A 23,157-nucleotide genomic window follows, 5' to 3' on the forward strand; every position below is an offset into this window, starting at 1 on the left:
TAGACACGGTTTAAATAGAAAATAAAGAGTTTGTTTATGTAGAAACCTTTTTTAGGGCAAAAACTGAAACTTCAGGGGTGTTTGCAAAACAATAATAAATTTGGTAAATAATGGACACCCTAAAAGTGTGATCACATAAATATAAAGAGTGAGCAGCACTACTGAGATTTTGACCGCAACTGTATATACCTATATGTATGCTTGTATCAATAATTGCCATTCAATTATACACTTTACCATAATATGTATATAGCATATCCGTATATTTTATTTAATGTTCTGTTAAGACAATACAAAGTCATGACTTTCTTTGTCCTTCTCAATTTTGTTGCACTCTATATACCGTTGTCATACATATGTATATACTTATATTTATAATTATTTTTAATAAAGTTTAAGTTAACTTGTAAAATTGCAAAGTGCAAAAATGTCAAAATTTATAATTTTTATTTTATTTTGGCATGTGCTAGGGAGGAATAGTTAAAGGTTTTAAGTAGAGGGTGTATGAAAGAGAGGTAGTAAGAGAAAACTAGAAAAAGATAATGTGAAAAAGACAGAGTGCGTTGTAGAAGGTACATACGTGGGTGGAGAGTATATTAAAGAGGGAGTTCAAACTTGTTATTTAAAAAAAAAAATGCAAACATATTATGAAACGCGTCGTTATTTACTACTGGGTGTTGAGGCATAGTACACTTCTTATATATTTCACCGTTTTCTTTCCCGTTGTTTTCCACGTACTAATGTTTAGCACATATTCACGGTAAAAAAAACAGTAATTATAACAAAAACAGCATCCAGAGTCGCCAAAACTTTGACCACGAATATATGCCAATGCGTTGCATTACAACCACCTGCTTCAATGACTTTTGGAATTTACTTAAATACTAAATTTTCAATTCAATTATTTTATTATGTTGTTTTTCTGTTTGTTTTGTTTAATAATTAATAGTTAAAGTGCTTTTTCCACGTACATTAGAAAAAGATTATCATGTGTACTTTTACAATGTGCATAATTCAGTTTTAAGTTTATTTTATACGTAGGTTATGTTTTTTGTTTTTAATTAATTAATTTTTTCTTTTTGCTTTTAATATTTGTTTATACCCATCACTCGCACTTAAAAGGTTGCAATTAGCATTAAGATTGGTGTGAAATTTTATTGTTTGATTTTCAGATTCATGATGTTAAGGCAGAAATAGTTTTGTAAAACGAAATAAATACATTTTTTCTTAATATACTAAAAAATGTGTTGAAACTCATTTAAGTAGTATTGCCTTTATTTAAACGACAGATGCAAAGTTCACGTGAAACAAGTAAGCTTCGCATATAAAAACGTATTAAACATAACATTATATTTTTATAAACCGATAAACCAAGTTAAAAAATAAATAAATAAATAACGGATCTGTCATACTCTTCATATGGCGCTGAATGATATATATGTATGTATGTTAAAAACATGTAGGTTTTGAAAATTTCACATTTTTCTTGATAATATCTTAGTTTTAGAAATTTGTTTATTTTGCTACAATTTATTATATCTTTATCTAATTCCATTTGCATTAAGAAAAAATTATGGCAATTACATTTCTTACAAGTTTTCGCTATTAAACTCCATAAAAGACTTTTTGCAATTTGCCATTTTAGCGCTTATATTAATTATATATTCGCTACAAAGTATGTATGTACTTAACAAAAGCTAAAAGGATGTTCAGTAAGTATTTTATTTGCTTTTAATTTCTTTTTTTTTTTTTCTTTATATAATATTCATATAATATTGCAAGAGATTGTGTTATTTTCGTTTTTAAACGCTTAATGCGTAACTTCGCCGTGTACTTAAGCACACTTTTCCACTTTGCTTTGAAATTTTTTATTGTTTAAAGTTTTAACCATTTGAAAAGAAAAGTAATTAGATTACAAATATATTTAGTTAACAAAACAATATTTTTGCACATATTAAAAGCACACCAACCAAGGTATAATTAGTTAAAACATAAGGTAGTTTTTAAAATTATGTAATATTTGGTTGTATTGAAAATGATTTAAAATATATAAATCAAAACAAAATTTATAAAAAAAAAAATTAAATTCAATAAAAAATAATATATTATATTAGATTAAATAAAAACGATGAATAAAAATAATATAATATAATATATAATATGGAAAAATAACAGCACTGAAAGAATTTATTTAAAGAAAAGTTATAGCAATATTTTGAAATGAAATATACTTTTGCTCAGTTAACTGCAGCTTTCTTTATACCGTGCGAGGTTTGACACAAATTCATGAAATGTATACATATATATATATATAACTAATTTGCAAATGTTAGCATGGCACAAAACGAAATTGTTGAACAAATCTAGATTTTATTGTTTATTTAAAGAATAAAAGTAACGTAAAATTAATAGAATTAAAAAAAAAATTGATTACTCCAATCTTCTGAGTGGCATGTGATGTGTGATTTTTGACCTATATGAATCTGCAATAAATATGATTCTCAATTTTTTTATTAACAGAAATATATTTGACTAGCTAGTTTGTAAAAAATATATATATATTGAAAAATGAGCCTGAAAAAAGGTTCGAAAACAACTTCAAAATATAACTGAATTACAAGTTGAGATTTATATGATTTTCATAATTATAACGGTTCATTCAAATTTTTCTAATAAAATACTAATGTATGATATTGCACATTTTCTTAGAAACATTATAGCTTTAATTGCTCTAGGTGCAACATAATATACAATTTAGATTTTTTGGCTTTATATGCATATACATGTATGTAAGTATGTGTGCTTGCTTGTTATTTGTTACAATATGGTGATGATTCTGGCATATTTTCTTGGTTATGACTTTGAACCTTTCCTTTTTCAATTATGGAATTTTACTAATTGGCAATAAGTAATTATGCTCAGTTTAGTTTATAACTTAACAAGTCAAATTTTCGTGTTTAATTTTTTTTTCAGAAGTTTGTAATGCTTTTATTTATTGTATTCACTATGATTTGTTTTAGTTTATGAAATTTAGTTAAAATTATACTCTATATATATGCATATGGTGCTCTTTTCAATGCCTTCATTGCAATATTTATTAACAGTTTTTGTTTGTTGTTAACAAACCTTATGTTTGGCATATGCGCGCAAACATTTTATATAAACACGTTAATATTCTTTAAGCAACTTTGAAAAGATATTCAACATAACTATTTAAAAAAAATACTAGTATGTTTAAAAAATGTGTGTACAATTATTTCGAGATTTAACAAAATAAATAATAAGAACAATTTAAAATAGTTTCCAAAGTACAAATGTTTAAATTCATATAAAATATATTGGTATTATATAAAGTGTAGCATTAATAGTGTTCTCAGAAAGCGACCTTAAACGTCAACAACCATTTTTTTGTGTATATCAGTGTTACCGACCACGGAGCAAAACTCGTCGAAGGAGATTTTACCATCCTCATCTTTGTCGGCAAAGCAAATAGTTTTATCAACAATTTGCTGTAATTGTGTGTCTTTCAGATTATTGCCCACCATCATTTTTAACACCTACCAAGTAAAAAAATAATTGACATTATTTAAAGCAATAAAACATATAGTTAAATTAGTTGAACACTTTTAATACACGGTACTAACGCACATAAAAAGTATATCTTACTTGAAAAAGTTCACCATTCGATATGTAACCATCATTATCCATGTCGTAGATACGAAAAGCGAAACGCAATTTTGATAGTTTGTCGCCTTTAACACTAAACTGTGATACGCCTTGTATGAACTCCTTGAAGTCGACTTCGCCATTACCGTCCGCATCAAAAATATCGATGACGCGCTGCACCAAAGGATTTTGTTGCAATTCCGGTAAAGACATGAATTCATCTACGCTCAGTGCCCCCGAATTATCTAAATCGAGTTTGCGGAAACGTTTGCCTAAACGTCTGATCTCATCGGCATCAACTAAATTAGTAAAAAAAAACAAAAAAAAAAAATTATTTATTAGTTTTCTAAATAGTTATGGTTTTTACTTTTAATAACGTTTCTTAATTTCTGTCTGTTCGACTATAACATAGCTAAGCAAAAACATTTGCGTAAAATTAAAAAATATTTAAAAAAAAGTGTAGATACTTACAGTTAGAGCACATCTCCATGGGTAAAGAAGTTTCATTACCCTAGAAATAAAACCAATGTTTAATTATTTATTATTAAATAAGAAAATGTAATTAAATAAACCATCGAATCGAAAATTATTTGGTAAAACAAAAATTTATATATCAAGAAAACTATTCCAAAGGATAAATATAAGAAATAAAAACTGACAACTGACACTGAGCAAAAATTTTATTTTTTTATTTTTGCTGATATCATCAAGGACTGTAACCTCATCCAGCGAACAAAAAAAAAAAACAAAAACAGAGCAATGAAGTAAATATTACAGCAATGAAAGTACTATAAAATTAAAATGCGAAAAAAGTTTTTGAAATTGGGACAATTGTTAAACAGAAGGCATTAACCCCCAGTGTCCACAGTTCTTTTTTAGCCTTATAAACAAACACATGTACGTGTGTTTATGTTTGTACTTGCGCTCTGCAGGTGGCTGCTGTGGCTTTATATTGCTTGGCAGGTAGCATACAACTTTTGCCCCATTGGCCTTGCAAAACCCTGGCGCTGATGATAGACTAAATTGGTAACGCTCTGTAATTAAGAATCTTAATACAAGATGATTTAGAAACAAATCTTAAAAGTTAAATAATTTCTTGGCAAAAAAATAGAGAATAACATAAAAATATATACAAGTCCCCGAAAGAAGACAAGAAAAACTTCAATTCACCCTTCGATAACCCTATTCTTTAGTATGTACTTATTTGAGCAAAATTAAAACTAGTCAATTACTTGGACATTTTTTTAAATTTTTTAATTTTACCATTTTTTACGCTGTTATTAGTATGCTTTCCAAAAGATATGCCGAGATTTATAAATCACAAATGTTTCCAATTGGAAATGTATATTTTCACTTTTACACCCTGGGTTGTTGGTTATTTTCTGCTTCTCACGTCTATTTTTTCACACTTTCTTGTATCGCAATTTTTAGTTCTTATTTTACGCAGTGAACTTTTTGGGCGAGACCTTTTTGCACTTTCTATTATAAATTTAACAACGGATTTACAGAAATTTTGTGTTTGTTAATATATTTTCACTTTTATTTGCCAAAAGGCCTAGACTTTTTCCATTTATAAATTCAGAAATTTTGCTTTCGCTTATTCCGTTGCTGCTTCGTTCGATATGAAGTTATACACACACATAAGTATTGCCAACGCTTTCCACATAGCCCTTTTAGGGATTTTGACAATAAAATATCTTTATTAAAAATTAACGTTAGCAATATGATGAACACATAAAAGACCTAATTTGGTATTATTTTATATTTAAAATGTTTTTATATTGTTTGCATATTTTATACAATTTTTTGCCACGAAATGTTAGATAAAAGCGCTCATACGACAGGACGTACATGGGTTTACGATAGATTTGTGTTGAAGTTCAATAAACCAAGTACAAATCCATGTTTGGGAATATTTTACATATTTCGTGATCGATGTGCAAATAAGTGTACGGTGACTGAGTTGTGACAAAATTAGAGTAGAATTCTAAAGAAAACAGTAAGTGTTACTAACAATAAATTAACTTGCTGCTCTTATAAAGCTACACGAACTGCAATTAAATTGGGCGCTGAATCGTTTTACATGTTTACCCATTCAAGAACGCTTCGCAAAATGAATATGAATGTATGTAGGTTGTATACCGTGTATGGCGAACGGAATGCCTACTCATCGCAAACACGAGTGTATTGTGTAAGACTACCTTAAAGAAAGTAAACGCAATGCAACTTTGTGTTTATAAGGAGTGCAAGTAATTAAACTTGGCAACTCTGTGTTTTCAGGTAGTGCAAATAATCACCTGTTTGGCATATAAAATAGACGAAAGAAAAAAGTTAAAAGCATATAGTTTGTAGACAAACAATACGTCTTCGTGCAATCAATTTGCACAGCTCACAAACTAAAACTTCGGTTCTTAGTCAAACCGTTAAAACATAATTTTACAATTAAACAGAGTAAAACATCGAATAAAAGCATAGTGCATAAAAAAGTCGGGTTCGAAGAGAAGCCAACCAGCTTGGATACTGCCAGGAAGTAATTATTAACTGGTCTTCACAACAATTGTGCAAGTTTTTTTGTACAGACAACCTGTTCTCTATCTACTGATATCACATAAAATGGAACATATATCTGCAGTTAACAGCGGAGACGTTGGGGACAACAGCACATCAACAACAACGTCGGCAGGCAATAAAACAATAAATTCGAAGGATTCTAAAAGCGATGTTGGTGCTGTAACTCCACTTGCCGAGGTTGAGAAACTTACCTATGAAATCCACCGTTACTCCAGTTTTTCCACCAACTATTTTCCAGAGTAAGTATGGTAAACATATGTAAATGCAAAAAAAAAACGCTTTTGTTGTAAATTAGCTTACCTAAGGGCTAGCGGGAACAATTTGCATAATACTGCTGCTCTGTGCACTTTATGCTAGATATTTATACAGTTTGCTTAAATTTGAAGAATACTAGCGTAAGAAAAAAAGTAAAGCAAAACAACAAGCGACAGAATAATTTGAATATGTGCTTATACACACAAACACGGCTACGTGATTAGATTGCATTTGGGCGCGATATTACCTCTGTTTTTGAACTTTGCATATGTATGTATGTAAGTGTGTTTACATATATGATTCGCTTCCACTGCCAACTGCGCAGTCGGTGATAATGAGAATATATATTTTTTGTAAGATTTCTTTGTTTCACAATATTATTTATTATTGTTTTTATTTTTAGAAATATACTGGTAGATTGCCCTAGTGACCAATCTTCACGCTGGTCTGCACACACAAACAATCCACCACAATTTCTTACTTTAAAGCTAAAGCGTCCTGCCATTGTTAAAAAGATAAAGTTCGGCAAATTTGAAAAGTCACATGTGTGTAATATTAAAAAATTTCGTATTTTCGGCGGACTCGATGAGGAGCGCATGGTGCTGCTTTTAGAAGGGTAAGTAAACAAAAATATTTTATATACCATTAGTCATAACTTTTTATTTATACCTATATTATCGATTACTTTTTAAAGGGGTCTTAGAAATGATAATGTGCCCGAAGTATTCAACTTACGTTGCAAAACCGAGGACGGTTCGGAGCAACTACCCATTTTATTTGTGAAAATAGTGCCACTACTTTCATGGGGCCCCACTTTCAATTTCAGTATTTGGTATATCGAATTGCATGGGCAGGATGATCCAATGTATACCAGTGTCAGCTTGAGGAACTACAATATGGTAGATATTAAATTGTTAAAGGGCAATAAATGTGGTAATTTGTGCAAATCTTTTCAAAGCTACGCGAAGTTGAAATCGTTAAATTGTGCCTAAAACACTTTCGTCAGCAAGGTTACGATGCTGCTTTCAAAGCTTTACAGGAGCAAACTCAAGTGCAGCTGGAAAATCCGCTTATAAGTGAACTACACAAATGTTTGGTTGTAAAGGGTGACTTCGAAAATGCCGAAAAATTGATTACTAAATGTGTTGGTGAGGGTCTCATGGACCTGTATCTTAATCGTCAAGATTATAAGCATACTTGGCGCATGCAACTAACACAAAGCACTACCCAACCAGGTTAGTTGCCATTGGTGTATACAATTTCGAATATTTACAATGAATACAAAATTATATGTTTCTTTCAAGGCAATCGTGGCGGCCATCAATTGGTAGTAGATACTAAAAAACGCTTGGTCTACTTGTATGGCGGTTGGGATGGCTATCGCGACCTCAGCGATTTGTGGGTATTTGATATAAAAACTAACAGTTGGACGTTACTTTTCGAACAAACTGAGCTCTTTAATGGACCAACGCCGCGTTCATGCCACAAAATGGTCTACGATTCGGTTAGCGAAAACATTTTTATGTTAGGCCGTTATTTAGATAACTCAATACGCACCACAGACTATATTAAAGTTAGTTAATTATAATAATCATAGTGCAAAGTTAAGCTAACTAAACTAATTTACAGAGCGACTTCTTTCTATATGATACGCGGGCGCGCACATGGCTGCAAATCTGTGACGATACAAGCCAAGTCGGTGGTCCACATCTCGTCTACGATCATCAAATGTGTATAGATAGTGAGAAGCGTAACATTTATGTGTTTGGTGGAAAAATACTCACACCACGCAGTGTCTCGAACAGCACGTCAAATGAACCAGAATACTCGGGTCTATTCTCCTATCACATTGCCACCAATACGTGGACGCAGATACTCGTCGATTGCCATCATCCGAGTGCATCGCAAGCTGACGTACTTTCAATAAAGTCGCGCATCACGCATTGTATGGTATTTCACACGGTAAAAAAATAGTGCTGTTTTTTATGAAAAGTTTTTGTTTTAAATATTATTTTTTTTTTTTTTGTCCATAGAAACATCGCAAACTGTATATTTATGGCGGTCAGCGGGGCAAAGAAGACATCGATGATTTTATCACCTATGACGTGGACACACAGTCCATTTCAGTGCTGAATAAAGACAATAATAGCTGCGGTGGCGCCGGCGGCAGCAGCGTCTGCAGTCACAATACCGCAAGCGACACGAAGAATGAGCCGTCACCCGGCTATACGCTGCGCGCTACAATCGATTGTGATCGCGATGAAATCTATATTTTCTCCAGCTTGAGCAAACTGAAAGATCGTCGTGATATTCAACATATTGATGCTTCCAACTCATTTTGGGTATATTCCCTTAAACATTATATGTGGTCACGTATTTACACTTGTCGCCACAATGCCGAAGCGTCAAATGCCACAGCGAAACATGATCTACTCGAGCCGTGTCCACGTTATGCGCATCAGCTGGTGTACGACGATGTGGCAAAGGTGGGTAGTGTGTTATATTTATTGGAATTTATTATAATTTGTATGTATTTTGCAGTCGCACTATCTGTTTGGCGGAAACCCTGGCAAGTCGTCGCGACCGCAAATGCGTCTTGATGACTTTTGGATACTGGAGCTGGAAAAGTATTACAACAATAATTATAATTTGTTAAATGTGTTAATAAAAAAATATGGTGTTTGTTACTGTTTTAAGGCCTAAGCGCTGTGAGATATTGATGCATTGTCGTTATCTCGTGCGAAAATTGCACTACGAAGAAATGGCACGCACCGATCCGCTGAATGCAATGCAATATTTACGTCATCACGTTGCGCAAGTTATTGATCACTCAAATCCAGAGCAATTACATAATGTAAGTATAATATTTTTTAGAATTTTTTTTCCAAAACACAAAACTTTGAAAACTAAAAAAATTGTCACAAAAAAAATGTAAAAGATTAATTGCTTTGCACCATGGTTCATCGGCACAATCTTATATAATTGAATCATGTTTTACACTAACATTTTTCTTTGACACAAACATATTTTTTTACACAAAATTTTTATTTTTGACACATCATTTTTAGCCGTGTATTTTTAATATTTTGAAAATCTTTCGATGTTTTTTTTATACAATTTTTTTAACATAAGCCAAACATTTTAACACCGATTTTTTTAACAATTTAAAAAGAAAAAAAGTAAGAAAAAAAATTAATTTTTATCAAAAATATTTGATATAAAGTGATTAACAAAAATATTTCGAACCATTTTTGGTCTTTTTTAGACCTCGACCATGACACATTTTTTTTAGCATAATTTTTTACGCAGTTTTTTGAAACACCGAATATTTTTCCAATGTTTTCACAATTAAAATCTTTCACAGAATGAATTTTATGCAAAAAACTCAATTAAATACATTATCCAAATGTTTACATATTTTTTTACATACAATTTTTTACACAAATTTTTTTCACAATCAAAAAAATATACTAAATTTTTTAATGTAAACAAATTCAATCACAAAAATGATCCCAGTTTTTTTATCATAAAAAATTACACATAACACATTTTGCAAAAAAAAAAAAGTGGTGTCAATATTGAAACTTTGAAACAGTTGCACAAACCTTTTTAACACAAGTTTTTATACAAAAATATTTTAGCAAACAAAAAAAAATTTAACACCTAGATCTTGACAAACGCTGAGTTTTTTTTTCTTTACATACAATTTTTTCATAGTTAAAAAAGTATTTAAAAAAAAACTTAGTATAAAATTCAATTAAAAAACTAGCCGAAATTATCTTTTTTTAATACAATTTTTTCCAAAAAATTTCGGAACACTATTGAGAGCCTTTAATTATAAATGCTTTAACGCCGGTTAACAATTAAAGAGCAATTTTCGAAAAAAAAATTTTAACAAAAAATAAACTCTTTATTTTCATCTTTTTCTACAAACTTTTAATTATAAACTTTTAGTTACAAACTTTTTATAACAATGCTTTTGCTAAACATTTTTTTATTGTCTTTATAGTTCCACAAGTTGGCGTCCCTGTTATTTCGCTCCGACGATGTCAGCATCGGTCGTTCACCATTGGCCACGCCGCCTTTGGGCAAGTCATTGAAAATGGATAGCAGTGTGCAAGTGGACAATTTGGAAACCGACACCACAAATACAGCGGCAGAAAGCGATGAAAAACATTTAGATGAAGGTATGCAATTGAAAAGCAAACCATTCGTTTTGAATATTTTAATTAATTTTCTATTATTTATTTATATGCAGACGCCTCAACTAAATCGGGTTTGCAATCGGATGGCTCCAATCCGGCTGAGGATCTCTCAATGGAATCTTGTGATAGCAATGCAACCGTATCATCTGTATCTGGTGTTTCTGATTCGGCTGTGTCTTCGGCTGGCTCCATGACACACAGTCGACGGAATAACAGTAAGAGAACACATGATAGCCGTGAACAAGAGCTGCGCCGGCGTCGTGCGTTTCTCTTCAATAAACTGGTAAAACTGATGCCGGCCAATATGGTGCAGCCAGAACGGAATCTAAGCGATTTTGTTGTTATGTAATAGCACGGATGTTGAAGAAAACAAAACTCACTTTTTATAACAACCTACGGTTTAAGTTAAGTTTTTCAAAGCAAATGCGTTTTTCACTGCGTTGTGGGACGAGCTGAAACTTTTTTGTGCGTATGAAAACTGTGTCCTGCGTTAAGATTATAACCAAAATATTAATAAGTACCAAATCAAGCTTAATGTTGAATGCTTTCGAAAAGTCAATAATATGTCGAATATGAAATGTTTATAATACACACATACATTAGGGTGGGTTAAACAAAAAGTATGTTTTGTTTTCGCTACTCTGAAAAATTGGTTGATAGCTATCAGTTAGGAAAATTCTCACTTCCAACTGCCTGAAAACATATTTCGTTTTGAGGATTTGGTAGGAAATTTAATGCTCTTCAAAAAAGTCTATTACGATTTGTTCGTTAACCTAACCGTTTAAAAGATACTAACGGTTGAAGTTTGACTATTTTAAGGCAAATTTGTTTTTCTCTTTTGAATTTTATAACTCAATGAAAGAAAAAAATGATTTCAAATTGCTTAAAGCTTTGCTCGTAGTCTTGTAGGAAATTTTCTGCATTGTATGAGTTGTAAAATTTTTCGATTAGGTAAAACGTTTACGAGCTATTCATCGTCAAACACCAATGCTTGTCAAAGAAAAACCAAAAAAAAAGGTAAAAAAGAGACCAAATATCCTACAAGACCTTTTTTTATTTATTTTTATTTTTTTTTTTGATTTAAAATATTGGTTTTTCAATGAGTTATAAAATTCAAAAGGAAAAAACAAATTTGGCTGAAAATAGTCAAAGAAAAAATTGAAAACCATTAGGCGGAGGACCTTTCCGTTACATTTAAGCGCTCTTACTTGGAGAACCTTTCTTAGAGATGTCTATCAACCAATTTTTCAGAGTACGAAGCGAAAAAAAGAAACATACGTGTTTTTTACCCACCCTAATATAACATACATGTATATAAATAAAGTCTGTAATATGTTAATTTTAATGTCGAGAAAATAACAAATATGCCTTAAGTATCGATTAATCGCAAAAACAAAAAGTGAAAAAAGTGTAGAAGAAATATTTATTTGAAACAGGCTTCCATATGTTGCTGTTGTCTTTGTTATGTAAAATCTCTGCTATTTTGTTTGTTTAGAGCATAATGACTTTGTGATACGAATATATATTATACCTACGCTGGCTTTAGGAAATATATGCTGATCGTGTGCTGTTCACATTTTCAAAATAGTACTGATTTATAATTATTTACTTTATACAAATTAAAATATGTAATTGTTAAGCGAACATAATGCGATATATAATAACTATAATTAACATAATATTTCTTACAATAAATAATAGAAAATTTAAAATTACAAATTTTTCTACGAACTTTCTCGGTTAGACTTAAGACCGCAGCTTAATTGATGCCAATTGAATCAAGGTAAGACCTCATTATTGTATCTTGTACCGCCAGAAATACGACGCGAAAGTTTTTCGTATCTGCGAATAAAGGAATATTTATGAAACTATTGCAATATAATTATAGAAAAATTGTAGTGCACATACATATTAAGCGATTAGACCAGTCTAGAATTAGAAAAAAAAAGGTTTTTGGCTAAAGTACGCTTTTGGGTCCTAAAACATTATTCAATTGAGTGACAAAATGGTTTCTGCATACCATCCCCAGTTATATCGAAGCGCTGGGATTGTAAAACTTTAAACGAGTTTCTCTTGAATTTGCATTTTTCAAATCGGCGACGATAGTACTCGGAGATTATCCCACAAATAAATTTGAAATTTTAACTGTCGCGTCACAATAACGTTATCTAGTAGACTTAATTGGGTATATTAAGTTTTCACGAAGTTAATTACACCCAGAAGGGAATGTCGGAGACCCTATTAAGTATATATATATATATATATATACATATTAATGATCAGCATGACGAGCCGATTTAGCCATGTCCGTGTGTCTGTTTGTATATGCGCAAACTACTCGATATAGATATCGGTCTGAAATTTCATACATAATTTTCTCCTTAAGAAGCTGCTCTTTTGTCAGGCCACTATAGAATATAACTGCCATAAATTTGGCATAGACAATGTCCGAACATATTGTTCAGATCGGATCACTATAACATATAGCTGGCAAAATGTAATCAATCTCTCGAAAAACAAATTTCGGCTACTTGTCGCGTTCACACTGGCTATTGCAGACTCAAGAAGCATCTATACAACATGCATTTAGTCTCTTGTGCAAACTGCCGGGTCTGTAACGTGAATTCGGAAACCCCAGAACATCTGCTAATAGACTGCACATTAGTCTGCAGACGCAGAACTAAGGCCCTTGCATCCATGTTTCCAAATAGGGATCATATTGCTTCATTAGTACCTAGCAGTATATTGGAGTTCATCAATGTGCTGGGGCTAAGTGAGTCGTTGTGACTTAGGGAAGGGCACAATAGATTCTAGATCGCGGTGCATACCTCATTTCTCTTCTATTCTGTATCTGCCATACAAACTGACCGATAAAAATCATAACAAAGATCTTTTTTAAAATTTTATGTTGTAAGAGATGCACTTGTGAAGCGTATTATAGCGTCGGTGTAGCCGACTTGTTTTTAAAAGAGAGAAATTTGATTACCTATTCTATACACTCTGAATAAATGAACAAATTTAGTCCTTTTTTAACGGCTCTGGTTAGGTCTAACCCCATAAATGCAATAGCAACTCTATATACTTACCCGTGGCGCATGTAAAATGTGTATAAATTGGACGGTCTTTATGCACCAATGCTTCAAACATTTGGCGTATAAAATATTTTGCTTCGTCAGCGTTTTGTTTGGGACCTGAAATGACAGTTTTTCAAAGAAGTTATGAAAATTTTCGGCTAACATGGCTATATATGAAAATATGGGGAGAAATCAACGTTCCAATATGGATTGGAATATATTTTATGTCCTTGTGTAAACATTGAATGCCTTTTACTTAACGTCCGATATTAAAATTAGATAGGCCTTCAATTTTTACTACACCCAACTTCTTTTTGTGTGGTTATTTAAAGGCCTATGTATGTCAGAAATCCTCAGATCATCGGCAAGCGTAATAAGGAGGGAACGGTTAAACTCTAGTGGCATCGCGTATTGTTTGTAAATATTTTAGAAGTTAAGGATAAATTTGTTTTTTTTTCTTGTACTTTTTTAAACCTTCAGCTATTTATTACGAATTAAAAATGCTGGTCTATACGAAATATGGTGAGTGTAATCCGTTTTCGTTTAATGTAAACAATGTTAAACGGTGCCAGGGGCATAATCTATGAGAGATGGGAAGACAAATATTATAGGCTATACTTTTGTCGTGCTTTGATCTTTTGTCAGACTAATATGGCATAATTTTAGGAGCTGATGAACTGAGCATTAAAAGTTCGGAACTATGGTATATGGATGGTTTTATTAAGTATTAATGCTGATGCGTTTGATTTCAATTCCGTTAGAACTTAAAACGATTTCTATCGTAGAGAAAAAAAAACATCTCCCTGGCCCTACGACCGCTAGCTGGTATCGCATAAAATACTTGCAGAGCTGGAATATTTGTCAGAGCCATATGGTTATAATGGTCTAGCCAGCTGATTCTGTTATAATTAGATTCACTGAACTATGGTGATTTAATGAAAAACACTATATTTAGTGAATTCCACTAGGGTTAACATACTTTGTGGAATTACTCTTTTTAAGTATTAAGCAAATCACATTTATATTTTTAAATAATTTTATTCGTTCTTCAGGATTATGTTTAATATAATAAATATATATTTATAGATATTCATACCTTCATACTCCGGATAGTAGTCCACTAAGTGTGAGGTCAATATCTTCTCTTCAAGTATATCTTGTTTATTTAAAAATAGGATAATCGAAGAATTACGAAAATAGCTCGTTGATAAGATGGCACGAAAGAGATTCTTGGATTCCTCCATGCGGTTCTGTAATACGAAACAAAAACATAAAAGTTACTCTATGAGCTATTGATAGAGCACTACATGTTAAGGTTATATACATGGGTTATGTGAGGTTATCTGTCATAAAATTTATAAACCTAGAATCTCAATTTGAAAACGTTATTCGATAAGTTAACGAAACTCTTCTAACGTCCCGAATCCTGTTGTACGGTTACAAAGGCAGGTTACAAAGGGTTAGAAGAAAATGAGATGGCGCTGTCAAGGAAAGTATTAGACAATAGCATCGAAATCAGTCTTTCTAGCGGTTCTACATACCAGCTTAAGAGCTTCCGAAACAGGAAATATGAAGGGACCAGCACGGACTTTTGGGCGTAATCTAAATTTTGGTTTACATACACCGTTTAAGTCCCAGTTATCCCTAAATATTCAAAGTTCAGATTCTTTACCCTCGAAAGTTCGCCTGTTGATCTGCATTTTCGGTGATCAGCATCCTACACTATTTCTACCGGTTCTCTGTTGTTGTTGTTGTAGCGGCAGAATTCTGCCGAGTTGACAGTCCTTGGCCGGAATAAATTTGGGTACGTTCCGGTAACGTAGACCCGACTGTCGTGGGAACGGCTACCGTGTTCTCTATTTATCATCGCTACTTGATGTTAAAGGTATTTATTTGAATTCTAAATCCGACTCAGTCGTTATCGGAGCTGAATTGACAACTTTTTTACTTCTAGCAAAAAAATTCAAAACTTACCAAACCTTTGGCCTCGCTCAATGTCTGATCGTATTCTGAGAGCGAAGTTAAAAATATGACAGCTGTCACATCATCAAAACACTGTAACCATTTGCGTCGTTCAGATCGTTGTCCACCGACATCTATTACTCTGCAAAGAGGACAGAAGAGAGTTATGGTTAGTATGCTCTATCGTAGTTGCTTATATGCTTTAGGCAATCGGAAAGGTATCACATTCACCGAAGTAACGACCGTTTGTTACTATAACGTTTCAGTTTGTTTTGCTGTGTATTGAAAACGTGCTCCACTATTCTAGTCGTAACAACTCGTGAACGCAATATGTGATCATCACTAGGTATGTAATCGGGCTGCGTGATACAATCCAACATGTCAAGGAAACTGTGTTGGGGTATATATGGTAAATTAGTGAATCAAAATGTATTTTCAGAATATATAAAAAGTAAGCCTACTATTTCGCCGAATCGATTATCTGATATTCCCTTCGTCGTTCATAGCATTGTTGCACACCCGTATCGGCCCACAGACATTTTATGGCTGACAAAATCGTCTCGTCTAATTCTGTTACGGCGTCAACATTGACGAGCAAAATGTTATTTGCCAGAAGCTGTTGGAAGAAAAATAAATTGATAAAAAAGTCTATAAAGAGCAGAATTTATAAAAACACATTTGTACATGCATACATTTATTTATATGGTTTCGGAAATTGCGAAGTTCAGTATGTTCATATGGTCTATTTGAGGTGGTCGGATACATAAGTTACTTTTAAGGAATGTCGAAAACTTAATTCAAATTTAGTACCAAGGAGAATCAGAGAAGAGGAATTCTTCACATGCAAAGCTTTCAAACTTTTGTAACCAATCACGTCGAACTTTAAGTCTACAATCAGCGATTTAACATTGAATAAGATTTGAAATATTTTAAAAGGTTAAAAATTTGGACGCGCGGAGTTAACCGGATACAAATTGAGGCATTTAAAACATTGAAAATAGTTTCGACATCAAAAAATTTCTTACGAAAAGCCATTACTCGTTCGTAGACTGTACTATACTACAAGTATGTACATACACACATAATAGAGATGGGCGTGTAGAATCTGGACTTATGAGATAAATTTCAAAAGGACCCGGGGCCCGGTTTCGAAATGATCTTTACATTTTTAACTAAACTTTTTTTTTATATCGGCTTTCCCATTCTAAACTGTTTTTATGTTAGTTATGAGTTTATAGTTTTTCCATTAAGTGTTCTTTCAAAAAAGTAAAGTTATATGCATTCACACTATGCTTACCGAATGCTCTATTTTATCGAATGATATTCTCAACACATTCATGGCACTCAGCATCGACTGCATCGCTGTCAGAATATTTTGATGTATGACTTCTTTATATTCCAGTCGAGCATCATCCGAAAAACCTTCACCGTAATTAATGTGCATTTGTTTGAAGAAAGTGGATTTGCCGGCCTCACCAGTACCTATAAGATAAAGTTAAATAATTAAAAAAAAAACAGTGGAATTAGTAGTGGACGAAATTCGAATAACAAGGAATAAAAATCATAATGAAGTGCTCAGTACATTTGACGACTACCAACATCTAGACCGAGACCACTGGTCGAACGTCGGGTTTTTAATGCCCAGGTGCCCGGAATAACTGAGGATAACGTAGCAGCAGTCAACAGCCTTTTAATTGGGAGACTGCCGTTTGAAGATGCGTGAGATAGCTAAGTGGGTCATAACCGGCATGAAAATGTGGCATGTGGAACTTGTCGTAGCAAAAATGTGTAACATGGAATTTTGTCAGTGAGTACCGTAAAACGAAGGCAAATAGAAACACTTTTTAATGTTGGTAAAATACTTAACCCAATTTCACTACAGCCACTACTGGGATAGCACATCGTTTGAAAGCACGAATCAAGCTTTCATTTCTCGACATTTTCAAGCTTAAAGAGTTTACGCGATCTTGTTTAAAATGATACTGCGTTTCATATTTATACTCTAAACAGGGTATATTAAGTTTGCCACGAAGTATGTAACACCAAGAAGGAAACGTCGGAGACCCTATAAAATATATACATAAATGATCAGCATGATGAGCTGAGTTGATTTAGCCATCTGTCCGTCCGTCTGTCTGTACGTCTGTGTATATGCAAACTAGTCCCTCAGTTTTTAAGATATCGATCTGAAATTTTGCACCTGTACTTTTCTCACTAAGAAGCTGCTAATTTGTCGGAACGGCCGATATCGGACCACCATAGCATATAGCATACAAACTAAACAATCGGAAGCAAGTCGTTGTATGGAAAATTCTTTCATTTGACGAGGTATCTTCACGAAATTAGATCGGAATGAAGTTATTGTAAGGAACCTTTGTATCTGTGAAGGGTATTATAGCTTCGGTGCAACCGAAGTTAACGTTTTTTCTTGTTTTAGCTTCATTTGTAAATATTTTTGACGTTCTGTAAGCTTTAGGTATGGAACGAACCTATGTCTCACATGTAGATAAGTAGTGCGTGATGTATACGATGTACGTGAGTGAAAAATCTAGCTCTCTTTCCTTTTCTCACTATACGTATAAGTACATATTTATACTCTTATTGTCATAATGCATTTCTCTGAACTTTACATCGTCGGCTTTTTGCATAGCTTTAAAAATATTACCTATGCTCATAAATTTTGCGACGCCGGATTAGTCGCAGGAAGCTATTATGATGCAAGTAACGAAATCACTCTCACAGCTACTTGCTTTAAGCAGAGTTATCATATAGATACCATCAATAGTGGCTTCCTACTTTTTACCCTCGTCATCCGACACACTTCAGACCCTGTACCCTTAAAACTGACACCTTCACGGACTTTTTCAGCGATTAATGCCGTAGGAATGAAACGATCACCATTCACAGAACAAGATCTCGAGAGACATGCGTTACTATTTTATAGTTACAGTATGCTGCTTACTTATCCAAGCTTCATCCCTGACATAGCATACGTTTTCTTTCATGTGGCTAGTTGTTTTGTCCTCATCTTCCAGCGCTCTCTCACTGTAGTGCGATCTTTTTGCAAAAGCTTGTTTCTGTAAGATGACCACGATGACAACACTTAGACACTTACTGCCATGAAGGGTTTCAGTAACCGCTACAACAACTACAACTATTGTTTAATGTTTAATCTGATTGTGTTGATGTTTTGATTTCCTTTAAATTTAAATTTCAGAATTCAATTTTATTTTTATGCATAAACTCGCGATCCTTTTTTTGTTTTAGTTCTTATCACCACGCTTGAATATTTTCCCCTATGAATCATATAAACAAAACATGTAGATATACATTAAGAGCTTATCAATATATGTACATGCATTTAAGATGTGACCTTGAGCACACTATTTTTGTTTTTTTTTTTTGCTTATATTTTTGTAGATTTTTTTTTCACAAGAACTACAGATTAAACACGTTATATATAATATTTGACGATTTCGCTTACCTAGTAACAGTAACTTTTTAGCATTGCTCAATTCTTCTAAGTATCTTTCTAAATCCTCATTAATCTTCCGTTCATTAAAGTCCTTTTCTTCTTCTTCTTCACTTTTTTTTGGCAGCGAACCCCAAGAACAACACCCTCGCACCATTTCCACACTGTTTCTAATCATTTTTAATTTTCTTTTAAGTATTTTCTTAAAATTACACAAAAATTATTTTTATTTTTTAATTTTTAATTTGTTTTTATTTATTTTATTTGTTTAATTACAGTTAATTCGTTCTTGAGCGTAACGTATCCATCGCAATACTAAAACCTTACGAATGGCTTCGATCGATTCGAGCTGAGGTTTACTCACAAATTTGTTCAGAATTTCTGTGAAAGCTGTTCGACGATTTGATTTGGATGAGGAGAAAAAAGGAATGTATATATTATATATTTGGGTATACGTATATGTGTTTTTTTGTGGTAAAATAATTATTTTTGTAATGGTCATGTTTGTACATATACCATATACTCATATACGTATACATACCTATTAATGCAAGCTTTCTACGATCTTTAACGATTGTTGAAAATAGTATATTATAATTATAATTATACGTGGGCGGTGCGATAAGCACTTAGCCGTCCCACTCGATGGCGCCAATATCAAATTGAACCGCGTGTGGAAGCAGATGTGTACGAGTATTTTAGAAAGACGGAAAAAAGTTCTTATTTTTGGAAGAGAAAAAATGGCGTGTAGTCAACGAGTTTCAACATGGTAGATCGGCTTTCGGTTAGGCCCAGGTGTCCCAAAACCGGCTATCATAGATTGATTGATTAGTATTGAGACAGTAGGCATCTTAAAAGACCGTGTAAGTTATATCCTGGCGCTGGATGTTGAGTGTGGTCGCTCTGTCACTGCGGTGTTTGACGCTATTCAAGAGCAATTTGAAGGAGCTCCTGCGGCATTTCATGTCCGTCTATTAAACATGGATCCGGAAGGTACACGCCAGATATCAAGGAGCAGTCCTGTGTTGTAACCACTGCCCCTGTGCGATTTTTTTCTTTGATAATTTATAAAAAGAAAGTATATCACGTTTTTGAAACAATTTAATTTTTTTATGCTACATACTTATCGGACTGCCATAGTACATTAGTAAAGCTCTCGATATTTTTTTCAAAGCGAGATGGTATCACTGAACTAGCTTATGCAGTAAATTTACAAACATCTCAGAAATCCGCAAGCAGTTTTTTTATCACACACATACACTTAAGTTCTTAAATTATGCATATTAGGAAAATACGATCAAAAAGCTTAAGTTAAGGCTGTGCATGATTTATACCATACACGAAGGAAATCAATCATGAGTACATAAAGCTTCGTATGCCATGTATTGCCAATATCAATCTAAACTTAACTTTAATGAAGAATTTATAAAATACCGTTCGGATATATCAATTGTATAGGAATTATATGTTATGATTACTCGATCAGAGTTTCCCTAAAATTATCAAAGCTCAGGCACTAGGTACAATACGATTATGATAATTTTTGTGTGCTTTCACGAACTTTATTCAAGTTGGGGGGGAGAAAATCAGGTTTAAATGATATTTTCCGACAGCTGGTCACTATAAGTAATTAACAAAATTTTTATTTATATTTATGTAGTCCGAAGTATCTATACCATGAACAATTATAGTTAAGATATGTATTATATATTATGTGGCAGTTTATTCTCGGTTGTTGATTGTTGATCTTGATATTATTCGATCAAATTAAGGTCCTACGAAATTTAACCAATTTCTGAAAAGCAAAAGATCCATATACATTTTTTCGAGTCATTGACAATTTTCGGTGGATTGCTTGCCTGCCGAGGGCTAACCGAAATAACATTTTTTTACATTTTTTATTGAGTCGTATGAAAATGAACCCTCGACACACCGATTAATAGTCGAAACACTACAAATTATTTTTTCTATTTAGCTTTCTCATCAGTTTATTTTGCTTTCCTCAGAGACCTTCATTGTCTCGATTCTTTAATGATTTCGGTTCGTTATGTTACTTTAAAAATGCCTGCATTTGCAAATAATGTTCATTTAAGATATCTTTGTGATTATGAAGCGATTACATCTGGCATGGATGTGATAGAGAACCGTTTTCATGTTAAAATAGTTTTGTACAATTTAAATCGCTGACCTATAAACCTTTCGACCGACTATGTGTTCCAACAAATGTTTCTCTTCAATGAAGTTATTGTTTTTGTAGCGTCCCAAAATATCCCTCTAACGGTAGTGACATATGGATTATATATAAATTGGAGTCCGTTCCGCTCATATATGCTAAACTAAACTATCATAGGAAATACTGTTCTTTCAGAACTCTTTGTATGGTGTATACTTTTCACAAAACTATTCAAGCAGTTTACTGGACTGTACAAGTATGAGTCTTAACAACTTTGAATAGCCAACTTAAATATAGTTTTTTTAATAATAATTTGATAACAGTTTCGCATTATTTTAGAGGGGGGCGTAATCCCGCCTCCTAAATGGTTTAATGTATATATCTTCCAAACCGCTAAAGCTAACTCAACCCAATTTGCTATATGTCAGAAACTATCGAACTAATTTCAACCAAATTAGGTATTTGAGTTTAACCAGCCATTCCTATCACACACTGGGCGAGGTCGTACAACGACTATAAAGCTATGCAGCTAAAAGCAGGTACTATCCAAATACAAGCATGTGCTATCCAAAAATGCCCCTAAAGCTATGCAGCTAAAAGCATCAACGATCTATGCTGTCATTTAAATAACAAATTTACTCAAAGGCATCCTTAAAGAAAATGAAAAAACTACGTTTGGCTAAATAATAAGTATGGTTTAAAATACTTAAAACATGCTTTTAAAGCATATTAAACTAAAAAGTAAAAAATAAAAAATAAAAAAGACACTTTTAAACCACTCCAAACTAAAAAGTGAAAACAATTCCTTATATAAACTGACAGAAATAATGACCGAAAAATATTTGTATTATTGTGAGAAAAGCGTAAGATGGTTTGTGCCATATTTTTCGTATATCGAGCGTATAACCAAACCACTTGAACGTCTCAGTCGACTTTTGTAGATATATTTGTTATGTAAAGATCGAAGGTATAAGATTTTTGATAATAATTGCGATTCTTAAACCACTCTGAAGTGTACATTTTTTTCCAAAAAATGAATTTTTTCTGAGCACAAAAATTTTGCTCATCGCCAGGCACTTTTTCCTTCTGGAGATCGGCTACGGGATCAAGGGAAATAAAATATTTTCAAAATGAATCGTCGATTATTAAAGTAAATTAAACTTTGTTTAGACTCTTATTCATTAAATAAAACTTTCTAAAAAATTCAGAAACGACGCGTTTCTTTTACTTGCAAGGAATATACTCCCTTAAGCGAAATTTTCAAAAAAAATGGTCATATGATTATTTGCTGATTTAACTTAATGCACTGAGTATTTGTGTTCTATTTATAATAAATAATACTCGTTTTAGCTTATTTTATCTAATTTTCTTAAAAATCTAATTATTAATCGCAACATCGGCATTATACAATAAAAATTTAATTTTTAATCCAATTTAATTCCTGACATACAAAAAAAAAATAAAGTTCATATTTTGAATTGGTGTGGTAATCTAATAAAAAAATAAGCAAAATTAGTTATTATTATTTATTATTTTAAACTAATCCTATATAAATACTAAACTCAAGAGGCAATCATCTCTAAAATTAGCCAATCTTGCTCTCAACGTCTGCTGCAAAAACTTAATTTACTACGCTTTCACACTTAATTTACTACGCTTTCAAGGAAGTGATCACATTTTTTAATTTATTCATATTATTTTTATAATATCAATTGTATATGAGTAATTTTCTTTAATTATTAATACAAGTTTTTTTCAACTTTTCTTTATACTCAATTT

The 23,157-nt window shown here is 32.5% G+C and overlaps 3 protein-coding genes across 4 annotated transcripts; 1 reads left to right on the plus strand and 2 right to left on the minus strand.

The window, feature by feature from the left end:
• Positions 1 to 239: 239 nt before the first annotated feature.
• Positions 240 to 6,558, minus strand: CanB2 (Calcineurin B2). Of its 2 annotated transcripts, none has more exons than XM_070107936.1 (4): positions 6,538 to 6,558; positions 4,138 to 4,177; positions 3,667 to 3,965; positions 240 to 3,557 (listed from the first exon to the last, which is right to left on the minus strand). In XM_070107936.1, exons 2-4 carry the CDS (start codon positions 4,154 to 4,156, stop codon positions 3,387 to 3,389), a joined length of 489 nt encoding a protein of 162 aa, XP_069964037.1. In that variant the 5' UTR covers positions 4,157 to 4,177; positions 6,538 to 6,558; the 3' UTR covers positions 240 to 3,386. The 2 variants fall into 2 exon arrangements, with proteins under 2 accessions (XP_069964037.1, XP_014095571.1); XM_014240096.3 differs by lacking the exon at positions 6,538 to 6,558 and adding an exon at positions 4,930 to 5,306.
• Positions 5,975 to 12,282, plus strand: muskelin (muskelin 1). Its single transcript, XM_014240095.3, has 11 exons — positions 5,975 to 6,476; positions 6,896 to 7,108; positions 7,187 to 7,391; positions 7,451 to 7,727; positions 7,797 to 8,065; positions 8,122 to 8,454; positions 8,526 to 8,978; positions 9,034 to 9,119; positions 9,190 to 9,346; positions 10,502 to 10,679; positions 10,751 to 12,282. The coding sequence occupies exons 1-11, from the start codon at positions 6,280 to 6,282 to the stop codon at positions 11,044 to 11,046; spliced, it is 2,664 nt and encodes an 887-aa protein (XP_014095570.2). The 5' UTR covers positions 5,975 to 6,279; the 3' UTR covers positions 11,047 to 12,282.
• On the minus strand, positions 12,098 to 19,610 carry LOC106621306 (G protein alpha q subunit). Its single transcript, XM_070107934.1, has 8 exons — positions 19,218 to 19,610; positions 17,031 to 17,215; positions 16,195 to 16,349; positions 15,965 to 16,123; positions 15,746 to 15,875; positions 14,868 to 15,021; positions 13,784 to 13,888; positions 12,098 to 12,539 (listed from the first exon to the last, which is right to left on the minus strand). Exons 1-8 carry the CDS (start codon positions 19,381 to 19,383, stop codon positions 12,457 to 12,459), a joined length of 1,137 nt encoding a protein of 378 aa, XP_069964035.1. The 5' UTR covers positions 19,384 to 19,610; the 3' UTR covers positions 12,098 to 12,456.
• Positions 19,611 to 23,157: the final 3,547 nt, after the last annotated feature.

This window comes from Bactrocera oleae, chromosome 4 (assembly GCF_042242935.1).
Source record: "Bactrocera oleae isolate idBacOlea1 chromosome 4, idBacOlea1, whole genome shotgun sequence".
Classification (NCBI taxonomy): Eukaryota; Metazoa; Arthropoda; class Insecta; order Diptera; family Tephritidae; genus Bactrocera; species Bactrocera oleae.

What these genes read in the sequence shown, in the direction of transcription:
- CanB2 (XM_014240096.3), bottom strand. An exon ending in CATGGAGATGTGCTCTAACT is followed by an intron (nt 3,966 to 4,137) that starts GTAAGTATCTAC and finishes TTACTAATTTAG; the next exon opens with TTGATGCCGATGAGATCAGA. An exon ending in CGAATGGTGAACTTTTTCAA is followed by an intron (nt 3,558 to 3,666) that starts GTAAGATATACT and finishes TTTACTTGGTAG; the next exon opens with GTGTTAAAAATGATGGTGGG.
- LOC106621306 (XM_070107934.1), bottom strand. Translation starts at nt 19,383, where the DNA reads ATGATTAGAAACAGTGTGGAAATGGTGCGAGGGTGTTGTTCTTGGGGT. An exon ending in TAAAAAGTTACTGTTACTAG is followed by an intron (nt 17,216 to 19,217) that starts GTAAGCGAAATC and finishes TTTATCTTATAG; the next exon opens with GTACTGGTGAGGCCGGCAAA. An exon ending in CTACTATCCGGAGTATGAAG is followed by an intron (nt 13,889 to 14,867) that starts GTATGAATATCT and finishes CTGTCATTTCAG; the next exon opens with GTCCCAAACAAAACGCTGAC.
- muskelin (XM_014240095.3), top strand. Translation starts at nt 6,280, where the DNA reads ATGGAACATATATCTGCAGTTAACAGCGGAGACGTTGGGGACAACAGC. An exon ending in GCACCACAGACTATATTAAA is followed by an intron (nt 8,066 to 8,121) that starts GTTAGTTAATTA and finishes ACTAATTTACAG; the next exon opens with AGCGACTTCTTTCTATATGA. An exon ending in TGGATACTGGAGCTGGAAAA is followed by an intron (nt 9,120 to 9,189) that starts GTATTACAACAA and finishes TACTGTTTTAAG; the next exon opens with GCCTAAGCGCTGTGAGATAT.